Source organism: Sipha flava, unplaced genomic scaffold (assembly GCF_003268045.1).
Source record: "Sipha flava isolate LNK unplaced genomic scaffold, YSA_version1 205_pilon_pilon, whole genome shotgun sequence".
Taxonomy (NCBI): domain Eukaryota; kingdom Metazoa; phylum Arthropoda; class Insecta; order Hemiptera; family Aphididae; genus Sipha; species Sipha flava.
The window spans coordinates 748,335-763,018 of NW_020272809.1; the positions used below are offsets into that span (position 1 = coordinate 748,335).

The 14,684-nt window shown below is 32.3% G+C and overlaps 2 protein-coding genes across 3 annotated transcripts; one reads left to right on the forward strand and one right to left on the reverse strand.

The window, feature by feature from the left end:
* Positions 1–1,326: 1,326 nt before the first annotated feature.
* LOC112682528 (dynein regulatory complex subunit 3-like) lies at positions 1,327–11,067 on the reverse strand. Of its 2 annotated transcripts, XM_025553156.1 has the most exons (10): positions 10,583–11,065; positions 9,394–9,557; positions 9,090–9,218; positions 8,817–8,995; positions 5,998–6,219; positions 5,278–5,418; positions 3,736–3,946; positions 2,329–2,481; positions 2,045–2,193; positions 1,327–1,629 (listed from the first exon to the last, which is right to left on the reverse strand). In XM_025553156.1, exons 1-10 carry the CDS (start codon positions 10,716–10,718, stop codon positions 1,560–1,562), a joined length of 1,554 nt encoding a protein of 517 aa, XP_025408941.1. In that variant the 5' UTR covers positions 10,719–11,065; the 3' UTR covers positions 1,327–1,559. The 2 variants fall into 2 exon arrangements, with proteins under 2 accessions (XP_025408941.1, XP_025408943.1); XM_025553158.1 differs by lacking the exon at positions 1,327–1,629 and having other exon boundaries at positions 2,106–2,193; positions 2,262–2,481; positions 10,583–11,067.
* A 222-nt stretch (positions 11,068–11,289) lies between these two features.
* Positions 11,290–14,684, forward strand: LOC112682529 (ADP-ribosylation factor-like protein 6; the record flags this gene model as incomplete). Its single annotated transcript, XM_025553159.1, is given in 2 exon segments — positions 11,290–11,599; positions 13,811–14,684. Coding segments are annotated over 2 exon segments (615 nt in total). The 5' UTR covers positions 11,290–11,397.

Consider the following 14,684-nt stretch of genomic DNA (forward strand, 5'->3'; position numbering starts at 1 on the left):
ACAGGTTACACTATCTGCCCGGCTGGCTTTGAGTTTCAAAAACAATCGCGAACATCTGGTTCATATCAAGACCGCTAGAGGGCGGATCCATTGCCAATAAAAGTTTAAAAAACATACTATAATTAATTTTTTATATCTCATATTAATAATTATATAGAATATAATAATATATATTATATGTTTTTCCAAATTTGCACCGTCGAAAACCATTAAATAAACCAAAAAATGAATGATATTATTTGTAAGTATTTTTATGTACTATAAAAAGCTAGAATAAATGCATTGAAATGAGGAAAGTTGGGTATTATATATATCCCAAGTGTATCCTCATAATTATTAAATCACAAAAAAATACTAGTTCCACATAAAATATTTCATAATTGCTCTAATTATAAATTACGTTAAAAAATAATTATTACACTTGAAATCGAAAACATTATTATTGAAATTAAAAAAATGTTTCTCATACATTTCTAAAACTTTCATACGAAATAGATTCACAGTATTCAGCAGAATTTTTTTAAATTTATTCTATAAAATATAATTATTAAATTGTTGATAGTCTTTATGCCTTTTTCGTATACAGTAACTAAAGTAAAAGAATATAAAAGGAAAATAATAAACAAGGATTTATAAATTAAAAATCCAAAATTAAATATTGACTTTATTTCAAGATACATTCATTTTAATAGAAAATAAAACCTTCAAATAAATATTTTTTTACAGTAAATTATTTATTTAATTAAATTGTATTATTTTTAATAAATAATACGTTCAATTTCTTATTAACTAAAATAAGTAATTTAATATCGTAAATTAATAAATCAACGTTTATTTTATACAAGATTATGATTAATAATAATAATATGAACATTTTAAATTCATTTTGGTATTGTATAAAATCATACTATGTATTTTCTATAATATATCTTATAACGTTAACTGCTATGTGAGTTTGATAAAATAAAATAGTGAACAACATCCGATTCGTAATGTCATGTATTATGTAATTTTTTATTTTATAGGAATTCAATTTTTTTTTTTTTTTTTGACAAAAGAGTCCCAACAAGATGAATTAAATGTTTTCCTTATGAAGAGTTCTAACCCTTAAGTCTACATTAATTTATATTTTAATATGCGTTATACTTCATATTAAGTCCCTCAATAATTTAAAAAAGAGGCTTAAAAATTATAAGTTTTTCTCAATTTAAATTTATTGTCAAGCACTTGCACAACTTCTAATAAATTAAAGAGCCTATTACAAAAGAAAAAATATATATATATACGAGTATATATATTTATAAGTATAAAATAATGAATTTAAATGTCGAGAGTAAATCACACTAATCTAAAGTTTTTCACATAATATGATTGAATATGTAAATACTTAATAAATATAATAAATATGTATACCTAATTATAGCATCTTGTAATGATAAGGTTTTTATTTTTTATTTACAATCATTACTTATTGGCAAAACACTTATACGAGTACAATCTTAAGAGTTATATAAGATGAATTAAGATTTATTAGATTTATTTTTATTTGTTTGTTTAGATTATTCATCTTGAGAACGTATAAATGTTGCTATTTCTAATATTTTTTGTCGGTTTCGCTGAATTTCTTGACTGTAATAAAAAAAAATAAAAAATAGAATTATAAATTATTTTAATCAATATACATTGAACACATTTTTAAGTACGAAAACGAATAGATTGTACAGTACAATTTGTATTACTATGTTACTATATAAGTGTTTATTGTATTGGGTGCCCTGTTTAGAGTTTTAAGATTCTAAAGAACTTGTTAAAAGCTAAACCTCTTTACATACTTTTTTATTTATAATATGTATTAGTATTTTAAAAGTAATAAAAGTTCATATTCAGTTTTAATGCAATTTACAAAACATGAAAATACATCAACTCTATACAAATATTTTTCAGTAATGCGATTGACTACATTTTTGACAAATAAAAATAACAATTTAGTCAACCAATATATATATATATATACGTTAAAATTTGTATTTCATATTTAACATACTCGTTCAAATCGTTGAAGACATCGTCTAACCATTTAGAAGCACTTTTCGTTATGTATGATTCCGCGCTCTGTAACTGCATTGCTTGTGATTCCATACACTGAGAGATGTCGTTTATAAATTGTGACACTCTACAAAATCTATTGTTCGTCTGAAATTATCAAAAATGTCTTATGCTATAAGCACAATACCACCATAATCATTGTAAATATAAAGTACATGTTGCTCCATAAACTTTGATATTAACTAACTGTTAACACACAATTTTGTGAAATCGTATACTAACGTCATCACTTTGTGCCGAACACACGGCATATTCCAAAACAAATTGTAAGAACACGTTCTGCTGTCGCTGCAACACGCCAAACCGATTATTGACTAACTGTTTGAATTCCATTATATGCTTTTCGAGTACATCTTGTAGCACAGCGATCATTTCCTGAAAGAAAAACCTCCAGTTTTGTTAATAATTTGTGAAGGTAACAATCAACTTTTTTTTTAAAAAAATACTTTTTATCCAAGCATAAAATCTTTCTTTTTTTTTTATAATTAATGATGAATTATGAAGATAAATAATTTATACTATTGTTAAATGCTAATAGTATGCATTGAAAAAAAGTAATTTATGAAACCCACAACTCATAAACGTTGGATGTATCATGTATAAGAGATTACAATTATTTTAGTAATTATTTTTCAATAGGTATTTATGTATTTTTATTGTAAAATAAATATTTTAATAAATTATTTTTAAAAAAGGTATTTGTATTTGAATTATTTAGAAGTAGAAGAAAAAGATATAGCAATTATAAAAAATATAAGTTTTGCTTCTATTATTGGTTAAAGTAATATGATTCACCAAAGGTGGACATTAACTTGTTAAAAATTTAATATTTTTTTTAAACTTTTTAACTTAACTAGTTGGATTTTTTTCTAATAAACATCTAACTTAACTAGTGTAATTGGCTGTTGAAATAATTTAGCTTTTCACATTTCATTAAAAAGTGATTAATGAATGATAAAAAATAATAAATAATAAAAAAAAAAATTGAAATTTTTCATTTATACGTAAATATTCACATTAAAATTAAATATTTATGTAAAGAAAATGGTCGCATACACTGTACATCAGATATCGTATTAGATTTTGTAGGTTGAGGTCCCACCTTTGGGTATTGGGCTCTGGCCGTGGATACAGAATGTTATTTATAAAGAATTTTAACTATAAAGATAAATAAATACGGTAGTGACCTAACCTAACCTAATCTTGATGTACAATATCAAAGTATTTTTCTAACACTTCGGCCCCACTGTTGTATATTATGATCAAAAATTCGTTAAAATTGTTTACTATAATTTAGGAAATTAGAAGTTTCTAAAAAACATAGTAACTTTTTAGGTGATTTACATACTCATTAAAAAAAGTAGATTAACTTTTTTTAAACTGAGGTAAGTTAATATTTTTTTCTTATTAACTTTTAACTTATCGAGTTAAATTTATGAATTGTTAATTGTTAACTTTCAACTTATCGACCTTGTGTTCTTTCAACTTAATTCAAGTTAATTATTTTTATTAACACGCCCACTTTTGTGATTCACTATTGTCAAACATCAATGTCGATATTCATTCGTTGAATCAAAAAACCGCACACTTTTTAGAGCTGAACACATTTTTGTTACAATACTGGTTTACCGTTATTTTCCGAAATAGAGAGTCCTCGTGACCCATTAGTACCAGCCAAAGAACTCGCGTTCTCTTGTCTAACCGTTTGTGCTTTGCGGCTTCTCGTTGCATCACCAATTGCGTTTCGTCTGTGGCCACTGTGTCATCCTGTAGACTGTCACCGCTTTTGTGCAAATCGCATTTAAGTCGTTTTTTGTACTCTGCAAACTTTGTAACGCATCTATAAACAGAATATTGATGTCATGCGGTCAGTTGCACCGAACCGGGTGATCAGAAGTTCCGAATGCTCAATCTAAACATGTAAATTTGTACGATTTATTGCATTGAGACCACTTTTACACTACTCAAGAATAAAGTTTGGAGTAATACGCATTTGTACATATTTTTTCCATTTGACCACTAGGTATAGGCACGTTTTATTACTTTGTGAATATGTGTATTGCGAGAAATACGTATTTTGATAAAAACAAATAAAAAACGAGTGAAACTTTTAGGTCGGGCGAGATTTCCTGGTCGGGTCAGATACAAAGATGGGTGAACGATATAACCATATTAATTTTTTTAACTTGAAACCAATATGCCATTGATCTCGAAAAGACAATTTTGAGTAAAAGAGATCAGCCAATATTTATAAAGATATTTGATATAGTTGTAGAACCAAATTTCTTAACAAGGTAGGTTGAACTTTTCATGTTCTAACTTTTACAGAAAAAAATGCATTAAGGTTGGAAAATAAATTATATTTAAATATTATTGTATCATCCCCTCCCCCCTTGTATTACCAAACTATAATCAAATAAAATGTCGTGTTAAAAACAGTAAAAAATTTCATTAAAATATTTCGATTATAACGAAAAGTCTTTAAAACGCTAATATAATTTTTCAGTAAATGTTTCGAATCGCTATCAAAATTATTTATAGAAATAAAATCAAGTAATAATCTAAATTCATTTGAAATACCGGATTTCGTTAAAATTTCATTTTTTAACACCTATTTAAATGTTTTGCAACTTTTCATTAAATACTCTTTTTTTCGTTACAGAAACTATGAAAAATCTTATACCCAATTTTCAAGCCTATAATAAATATGAATTAAATGTATTATGCATTTTCAACTACAAAAATGTAGCATATTTTCGTAATTGTTGTCGTTTAGTCCAAACACAATATTCCAAAAGATATAATGAAGAACTTTACATTCAATATTTAAGAAACCTTTGTCATACCAAAATAGTTTTATCAAAATGTTACGAAATAACTTACAATTTTCAAAAATCTATAAATAGCTTAAAAAAATCGTTTTGAAATTATATAATTTATTACCGTTGGAAAATTTGTTAGATGATCTTCCCCTCAAATAACAGTTAAACAGTATTTTCTATCATAATTTTTCTATGATTTTAAGATGATCGAAGTGATATTTCTGATCGGAATCGTGTACACGGATACAAATTAAAATAAAAAAAATACACATAAGCGAAACCAATCCTAGTTTCATTCAAAATCTAAAAACAGAACACAACTATTATTCATTATCTGCTTTCCACTTACTTTCGACTCTCATTCACTCCATCGTTGATTAAACACCTAAGTTTTTCTCGAAATTCGATGACCAGTCGTGTACGTGTCTCGCGGCTAGTTTCGGCGGCTTCAGTTATTTCGTTTATCAGTTGTCGGAAGTTCTCAGCATGCCTAAACATAAAAAAATTTATCACTCGCACATATCAATAGCAATTTTTGTTTTGAATACATCGATTGCGGATGCAAACCTAATTCGAGTATTCTATGCATGGTTATATAATGTAACTTTACGTAATACTACTAGACATGTTTTTATAAGTACCTATAGATTTGCAAAAAATATATTCTTCTGCTTGATTAATTAATTTCATGTTTTTATTTTATTTTTTTAATTCAAAATAAAATGTAACAACGAAATACTTGAAATGTTGGGTCACTGATAGATTGGAAAAAGTTAAAAACTGCTACATCTCCATAGGCTGAACATTTGTGTATAATGTAAATTTAAATAATTCTTAAAATATAATTAACCACAACCATAAGACTATTAAAGATTGGACTGGTTGAAAAACTGAATTTAATGTACCGAGTTATGAGTTATCAGATTACTCAAAAATAATAAATTCAAAAAATTATAATAATATTTATGAGCACGATATAATATGTAACAAATGTATTTCAAGTAATATAGTATCAATAATATACATAATATCATCAGAATCGGTTTTTCGACTAGCTGAGTATTCTTACACCCGGTAAGCATTGTGAATCCCGTATCGGCTGTTCTCATTGAGGACTTGTTCGACGGTCGGATTGCGGAAAATGCTCACGTTGAAATCGACGTCTCCGCTTTCTGGGATTCTATCTAAAAACGCATCCTTTCTGGCGTTCATGCGTTCCAACCGCAGTTTCTCGTCTTCCGACAACCGTTTCAATTTTTTATCGTTGTTTTCGAGCAACGAAATCAGCTTACTGAAAATGATCACCGACATACTGTTATAATACGTATTGTTTACACGTGCTATGTAATTATTAAAATTAGGTATATATCAAAGCCAGTGCTGTATTTTCCAGTAAATATTATAAGCTAGTTCTTAAGGCGACAATTTCTCAAGGACGGCAAATAATTTTTAAAATTTAATTTTTATTATATAAAACTAGAACTAAAATGAATGCGACTAATTATAAAATATTTTATTTTATTAAAGCCAATGGGCACTAGGCACAAACTATTTAATTTTGAATATAATTTAAAGCATTTTTTAGTATCATGTTTTTATCATTATATTTTATATCATATTTTTATAGTTAAGTTTTTCAAATTAATGTATGTATATGTTACGGGCAAAAGCCGAAATTGGGCAAACCTCAGAAATGCCCGGGCAAAACGCGAACTGCCCATAATCCTTGAGAAAAATGTCATATTTCAGTTTTTGACCGGGCAAACCTAGTTATGACCAACCTCATTTGGGCAAAACCGCTAAAACCGTATACTGACTATTATCGTAAGGACAAAATCGTAGTCTTAAATATATTCGCTAATATTATATACAAATAATTATAAAATAAATATTATTGTACAAATATAATTGAATAAACTTAATTAATACTTTTAAAGCTCACTTGGGCCAAACCGTAGCGTTTTAAATAATTTCACTAATATTAAATACAAAAAAAAAATAATAATCATAAAATATTGTACAGATATAATTGAATACACTTAAATAATAATAAAAAAAATAATATTTTTGTTTATTTGTTACTAGACATATTAGAAACATGGAATTTAGAACTACACAAAATATTCTGTTGTTTACATTTGTATCATCTCGTAGTGCACTTAGTTTTGCAAGAACAGAAAATAAGCCCTTGTCCTCCAGTTAATGAATTTTGAATACTAGCAGTCCTCAGTGGTATTTCGATATTCGGTACATCATTGCTACTAATAAATAGTTCCTTGCATTGAAATATTTGGTTTCTGCCATAAAGTGATGACAATATTCCCTTGTGCATATTTAAGACTCTACGGTTTTGCCCTTTACGATAAAAGTCAGGAAACGGTTTTGGCGGTTTTGCCCAAATGAGGTTGGTCATAACTAGGTTTACCCGGTCAAAAGCTGAAATATAACATTTTGTCCAAGGATTGTGGGTAGTTCGCGTTTTGTCCGATCATTTTTGAGGTTAGCCCGATTTCGACTTTTGCCCATAACATATACATTTTTATAGCAGCTGTATATTTTTACTTTACATCATTAAAATTTTAAGTAATAAAGGAAACAACTATAATTGTATGCTTTAATAACATTTTTTAAACTAGAAAAATATTTATATTGAAAGGCGGCAATTTTTTTAGTGTTTAAAACGACACAATGGTTAAATCCGACACTGATAAAAGCCACATACAAGGCTATACTACTCGCATATTATGTAATTACGTATTATACTTGCAATCTGTCACTTAATTTTTTTTTTTTAATTCGTAGTGATTTTACATTATATAGCCATTGCTAAACAAAATGTATTTACAATTTCGCTTTTTCGGTATAAGGGCAAAATTGGACAGTGAACTGCGCTCGTATTGTACGTGGTCCTGCGCAGTAACGAATCTCGGCTGACGGTGAGTTTTAATGCTGCAGGAACATAGTTCAATGAAATTCAAACCCATGGTATACGATAAATATTATTATGGTTTTTGAAAATATTTGTTAAATCATGATGAAGATAAATAAATAAATAAATAAACCGTAATAAGTGTACACGATATATTTTTAATACCTAACTGTCAGGTTTCTAATGAATATCTAATTTTTGTTTTCGCCAGCATACCACATTACTTTGAAAAACGTATATGAATATGAATAAACGTAGCATAACGAACATCAAGTTCTCCACTTAAATGTTAGTGGTAAATACAAATCTATCTCCCAAGGTTAGGATAACGGGACCATTTTGCCCCAAGCCCCTATATTGGAAAATTGAAAGTGAACCCTCTTAAAGTCCTGATTAATTAGAAATACTCAACGTTACCCATTAGAGATTATTAATATTATTATAATATTTTTTAACTATTTTTCTTTATGGAATATTAATGCGTTTGATTAAATAAAATTAACTTAAATTAATATTTAAACGTTATTATACAGGCTGCATTTTCAGTTATTTTAATTTCTAAATAGTTATAACTGCCATTTATTTTTGGTCATTGTCGGAATGTGAATAATGACTTGATTTTATCTAAATTTACATAGAAATTCGTTATCACAAGTATCGCCAGGACAACATTCATGATCTTATTTTCTATGGCGGTTTATGAATTATTTAGGAATAAATTTAATTTTCATGGAATGTGGTAAGTAGAAATACATTATTGAAAATTTAGTTCATTATATTGATGCATTTAAATGAACTTGATTGGTTGAAGTTCGGAAAACTTTATGTGTATTTTTTTTCATAATCATATATTATTGTGATGATTGAGAAGTCCTCGAATTGGTTTGCCCCAGGCACTAAAAATCCTTAGCACGACTCTAGGTGTATAGAGTACACTTGTAAAACACGAGTATCGTCACCTGAACGTTTCGAGGGACTCTTTTTTCTCCTCGACCGTAACTGTCTTGTTGTTGTACACCAATAATGATTGAACCAAAGATATGATGAATTTCCGTTCGGAATCTGCAGGAACTATTCGAAACGGATTGCCTTCCACTATTAGCGATACGAGGTTTTTAAATTTTTTCAAATAAAATATCTGCGAAAAATAAAGTTTACAAACATTTAGTTCAAATTATCTCACAACCTCGAATTATTAGCAGAATATAGCAGTGATTGAAATTCAAACTAACGAATCTTATACTGGTTATTTTGCAATATCCTATGTCTAACATTTCCAGTGAATCGAGTTGAGAGTCCAGATTTTGGACGGTCGTCAATGGATTATGATTCAAAACCAAACGTCGTAACTTGACTAATCCCTATAAAACCAAACCATCTGATTAAAAAAATAAAGTCTGTTACAAATACTTCGCAATGTAAATTTAAAAGTATGGCCGCATTGCAAAAATACGTTTATATGTATATACACACGGGATGTATGAATACGACTAGCAATACGTTACTGATTTATTATATTAAAAACTGTAATACTACCTGAAGGTTTTCTATTTGTTTAATATGATTGTGAGATAGATCCAGTTCGAGAAGGTTTGTGTAAGTTTCGAGATTGCAAATCTTATCGATACGGTTGACCGATAATTTTAAAGACGTTAGATTGGTCGACGATATCAAGCCTAAATTGGCTATATGTAGTATGTCTGTAATACAATACGGTATTTATAATGTTGTTTAAAAATAATATTATAGGCATTCCTTCATAGGGTAATTCATTTTTTAACCACAGAAATGCTCACATTAATTTTATACGAGATGTGAATACTTGTCGAACATACATTTATATGTATAATTAAAAATTGGATTCCTAATAATTGCCTATACATTTCATATAATTGTACATATTATCTTATAAATTGTTAATTTTAATGGAGTTTATGTACACTAAATGTAATTAATATTTAATAAAAATCCACGCGAAAAGTACATTATAAGGCCTAATGTACACGTGCGGTTTTTAAATGCGCGGTGCCGTTGCGGTACTGCGTTTCAATTTTACGTTACAAGTAGATGGGATTTTTACTTATCGCTAGAGATTTCTCTTAAAATCCTTAAATATGATGTTTCTTCTGTCTTTAAATAGACAGTCTATTCTCTAAATATTCTTTAAAAATACCAAATTTATGATGCTTTATGTTTTTAAAAATACAAATATTATTTCAATATTCTGAAAAAAAAAAATTTTAATTACTTGATTTAAATTTATCGATTACTGAATGTTATTTATTATTTATTTGATTTACAGTAACATTTTTGAAAAAAAAATGGGTTTTAATGCAAATTTTTATCATACATGGAATACCGCTAATGTCTAGTGATTCATTTTTATAACAACCTAAACGGAAATAAAAATAACTCACATTGCGAATATTGTATTTGTTGATCAATATTATTAAAATGCCGATGTACGTAACATACTTCGAAAAAAAATATTTATAAAAATAAAACCTTCGATAGTAAAAATGTTTACAAAATATTCTCAAATATTCTCTAACGTACTGAATATTCCCTAACCGCTTAAATATGTTTTTTTGTGCAAAACAAAATATTTTCTGTGGATTCTGTGTTTCATGAACCTTAAAGATATCTCACTGCCGTTTAACTGCGTGGACTAGAAACAAATGTGTAAGATCATAAGAATCCGACCTCTACTTATCATCGCGCTTACTGGAACAGCTTAGATCTAAATGTCGGAGCTCCTTGAACCAGGCGATCATTTCGTCTGGATCCTCGGCGTCCGTTTTACCGCCGCGGTCGTCGTGATTCGACCGTATGACGTGCGCGTCGATCACCGTGAACTCCATGGCGCGTCAACAGTGTTACACGAGGTGCAAGAAGGTCTTCCGGTCGGTCGTTGTCACCGGTCTACGCGGTGCCAACGCTCTCGATTGCGGTTCCTAGGGCCATTTGTCGGTGTTCAATCGATCACGTCGACACCGTGCTAACGGCGGATCGATACAATCGACGATAACACGTAAACACTGTTGGTGCACCGGTAAACGATACTGTGTTACCGCGAGGGATGATGAGCATCTCGTCCGCGGTCGTGCACGGCCGTCGTTGCTAAAAAAAAATACCGTCTTGTACGAGTTCACGCGATCAAAGAGGTACGAGGCACGCGGTCGTGTTCGACCGTTGGGCGAGGGGGGGGGGGGGGGAGGCGCAAGCCGCACAATCGACGTGACCGTGATGGCTCCGCGCAGCCTTTCGTTGTTGTGCCGTCCGCGGTAACCGTGGCGACGTGCCCGCGTGCCCGCGGTGACGGGACGTGACCGGGTGGGCGTACGCCGGCGGGTGCGTTTGCGTGACAGGAAACGTGCCGACTTATGGGTCCCGCGACCCGTCTGTTGTTGCGCCAGAACCGCAGACCCGTAACCCCGGCGACCGGCCGACGAAAGCGCGCGCCATCAAGGCCGTAGGGGCAGTGGCAAGGACGACCGCGGTGCCGCGAGACCGTTCGCCGGCGTGTATTGACTTCGAGACATGAACTTCTGGCGCAAACTGACGCGGTTCATGGGCGTTTTCGGACGGACGCCGCGGCGGCGCAAGGTTCGCGCGTTGCTGGTCGGGCTCAACAACGCGGGCAAGAGCACGCTGCTGCATCGTCTGAAGGCCGACCGCGAGCGGAATGTGTCGCGCAAACCGATCGCGCCCACCATCGGCTTCACCACCGACACGTTTTTGTGTGAGTAATCGTCATCGTCGTGGTCCAGATGTTTTCTTGTAGGGGTGGTTTGTGACGGTCGCGGGAGGAACCGGTGGGTTGAAAATGCATTTCGCACGGCACACGACAGCTTAGGTTTACACGCCGGTTCGCGGGCCGATGTTTCCGCTTGCCACCGTGTCTCGTGGAACGGTGCGTATTTTGAAATCTTTACTTGTACTCATCGATGCCGGCCCGACAGACTTTAGGGTTCGGTGCAGGATTTTACGAAGTTAATTATTTTATTCGTTTTACGATCATACGATTTTGTGTAAGGTGCTGTAGTCTAGATTTTCGTCGATGTTTACAATAAATAACCGTTTACCGGTGACAAATACATTCATTACAAAGTTTGCAGGATCCCGTGCGACCGAACTGCCCGTCGTCCCCTCGTCGGGCCGCACTGTTACTTACACTTTTCGCGTTCGACAGATTCGTAAGGTTTTAATTTCCCTACAAACATAATACACCCATTGGCGGAATGAGGAAGAGCATTTCTTTTTTTTTTTTTGTCTGGTCTTATTATTAATTAATAATAAAACTTATAATTAATTCCTTTAGACTACTATAAGCAAACTTGCATGTTTCCCGTGTCCAGAGTTGGGCATCGTTCGAATAAAACGAGTTCATGTTAAAATCGCAAAATAAAAATTCCGAAAATATAATGGCAAAAGTAAAAATGAAATGTTGTGAAATGTTTCAACAGCAAAAACATAAATAGCGAAAAGAGAGAAATTATTTTCGTTAGTGGATATACCTTTGTGATATAATAATACTACCTACATAATCAATAATGTAATTTTGAACTTGTGCGTCTTGGATCACGTAATAAAGATAAGCCATGGTTAAACTTAACCACTGTCAAGCTTTATCATATAGTAAATAATAATAATGATATATAGATAATCAATGTAATTTTGTACTTTTCAGTCTTATAACCTATGACCACTACCGAGTTGTCTGTTATCGTGTTCATATGTAACGCATTTGTAATATGGTTTATTCAAAGTCAAAACAACAAAAATGTATTAAAATATAATGGTTATTTGTATAGGTTTGACAAAAAATATAAATCTACCGTGTAATGGAGATGTAACGAAAGCCTATGTAAATCACGCATTAATTTAAAAACCGAAGAAATCGAATATTTGACTTCAACAGTTCATTACCATTTTTTAAATATATCTTTACGTGCGTAAAATTGATCATAAAGTTAGAGATGAGTTGATAAATTCAAAGGAATTCGCTAATTTATTTTTTATTACCATCGACATGGTCATTGATAATATTATCATCGTTACTGTTTTAAATATAATATTATAATAATAATTTTGTTGTTAAAAAATTCAATATTATTCACCAATTAAATTATTTAAAATAAAATACTCTGTATTTATAAAATCATTAATTACTCGTGTTATTATTTTTAATTTCATTATTTCGATTTGTTTTTATCCAACGCTGTCCGTGACGCAAAATAAAATTGACTGAAACATTTACTACACAAATTTCCAACACGTTAAAGCTTAATAAATTATAGAATTATATACTACGAATAATATAGAAATCATGTATGTAGATAAATCAAGCACACATTTTATGACTTACATAAAACCATTGATCTCATGATAAATTGAAGACTCAACCGTAGTTAACTCATATGGATTTCACTTTTTCCGATTAGAGTTGATTATTTTTTATTTTTTTTAATACGTTTGACTTTTCGACAAATTATGTTTTGTGAGATTTTGATAAAAACTCAGATCTCATCAAAACAGCGTTACATTTGTACGAGAAAGACCTTTTAAATTACAATGATTTAGGAAGTACACATTTCGTTCGTGACTCGGAATATTTTTACACGTATTAGATTAAATTATATTGAGTCCTTTGCAATGAAATGATAAGAAAGCCATGGGTCTTGATGTAATGTCCTCACCGATGAATATGAAATGCAAAAATTGTCACAATGCCCGCCCGTATTTATTTCTTCGATAATATGAGCAAAACTTATCACTGTCTCCTGTGGTCAAAGTTGATTCAAACACTTACGGGGAAAATAGTTTTTCGTGAACAATCGACTTAGGGCTTTTGCGCCGGGATCGAAGAACAATGATCATCATGATCATTGGTTTGATTAAGAAAAAAAATGTTCGTAACACGTTTTTTTTTTTTTTTTTGGTTTGCGTGCAGTCAACAACGTCAAGTTCACGGTGAACGACATGTCGGGCCGGGACGGGTACCGGAGCATGTGGGAGCCGATGTACGCTCAGTGCGACGCGATCGTGTTCGTGTTGGACAGCACGGATCAGCTGCGGTTCGCCGTGGTCAAGGACGAGTTAGACATGATGCTGCGGCACCCGGACGTGGCGGCCCGACCCGGCTTGCCGATACTGTTCGTGGCCAACAAGGCGGCGGCACCGGACGCGTGCAGCGCGTCCACCGTGGCCGGTGCGCTCGCGCTGCATGAGCGCATCGAACCGGACCGACCGTGGCGCTTGGCCACCACGGACGCGGCCGCAGCGCCCGGCCAACCGGTCGACGACGGGCTGCGCGAGGCGGTGGAATGGCTGGTGGACACGATCAACGTCACTGACCGACGATGATAACCGTCCGAGTTGACGATCAAAGCCGCGGAGATCGTGTACCGTCTGGGGCAAATATCCGCGAACGGAAACAAATAACAAAAAAACTTCGATCGAGTTTTGCGCAAGGGTTAAATCGTCGACGGACAATGTTTTGCTCTACGATGTAATAGCTTGAAATCCTATAGCATTCGGAATCGATCGTTATAGTGAACTTCTTTCGCAACGGGAAAAACGTGGATAAGGTCATTTAAAGACACATTCGGTGTTGGCTGCGCTTTGACGTGACAACATTGGCATATACTGTCTAAACTCTTTTCGAATTTGTCGTTAGTCCGCGTTTAAGCTGCCAACGCACACAATTTATTTTATACATCCGTCCGGACCCAAATGTCGACGAAGACTAAAATCGCGTCCAAACCAAAAGCGAATTCCTGTGATGTACCGCTTCTCGATCGAAAGCGTATTCGCCGTTTGCGTTC

What these genes read in the sequence shown, in the direction of transcription:
- LOC112682528 (XM_025553156.1), bottom strand. Translation starts at nt 10,718, where the DNA reads ATGGAGTTCACGGTGATCGACGCGCACGTCATACGGTCGAATCACGAC. An exon ending in AACAAATAGAAAACCTTCAG is followed by an intron (nt 9,219 to 9,393) that starts GTAGTATTACAG and finishes TTGGTTTTATAG; the next exon opens with GGATTAGTCAAGTTACGACG. An exon ending in CTCTATTTCGGAAAATAACG is followed by an intron (nt 2,482 to 3,735) that starts GTAAACCAGTAT and finishes TTTTTCTTTCAG; the next exon opens with GAAATGATCGCTGTGCTACA.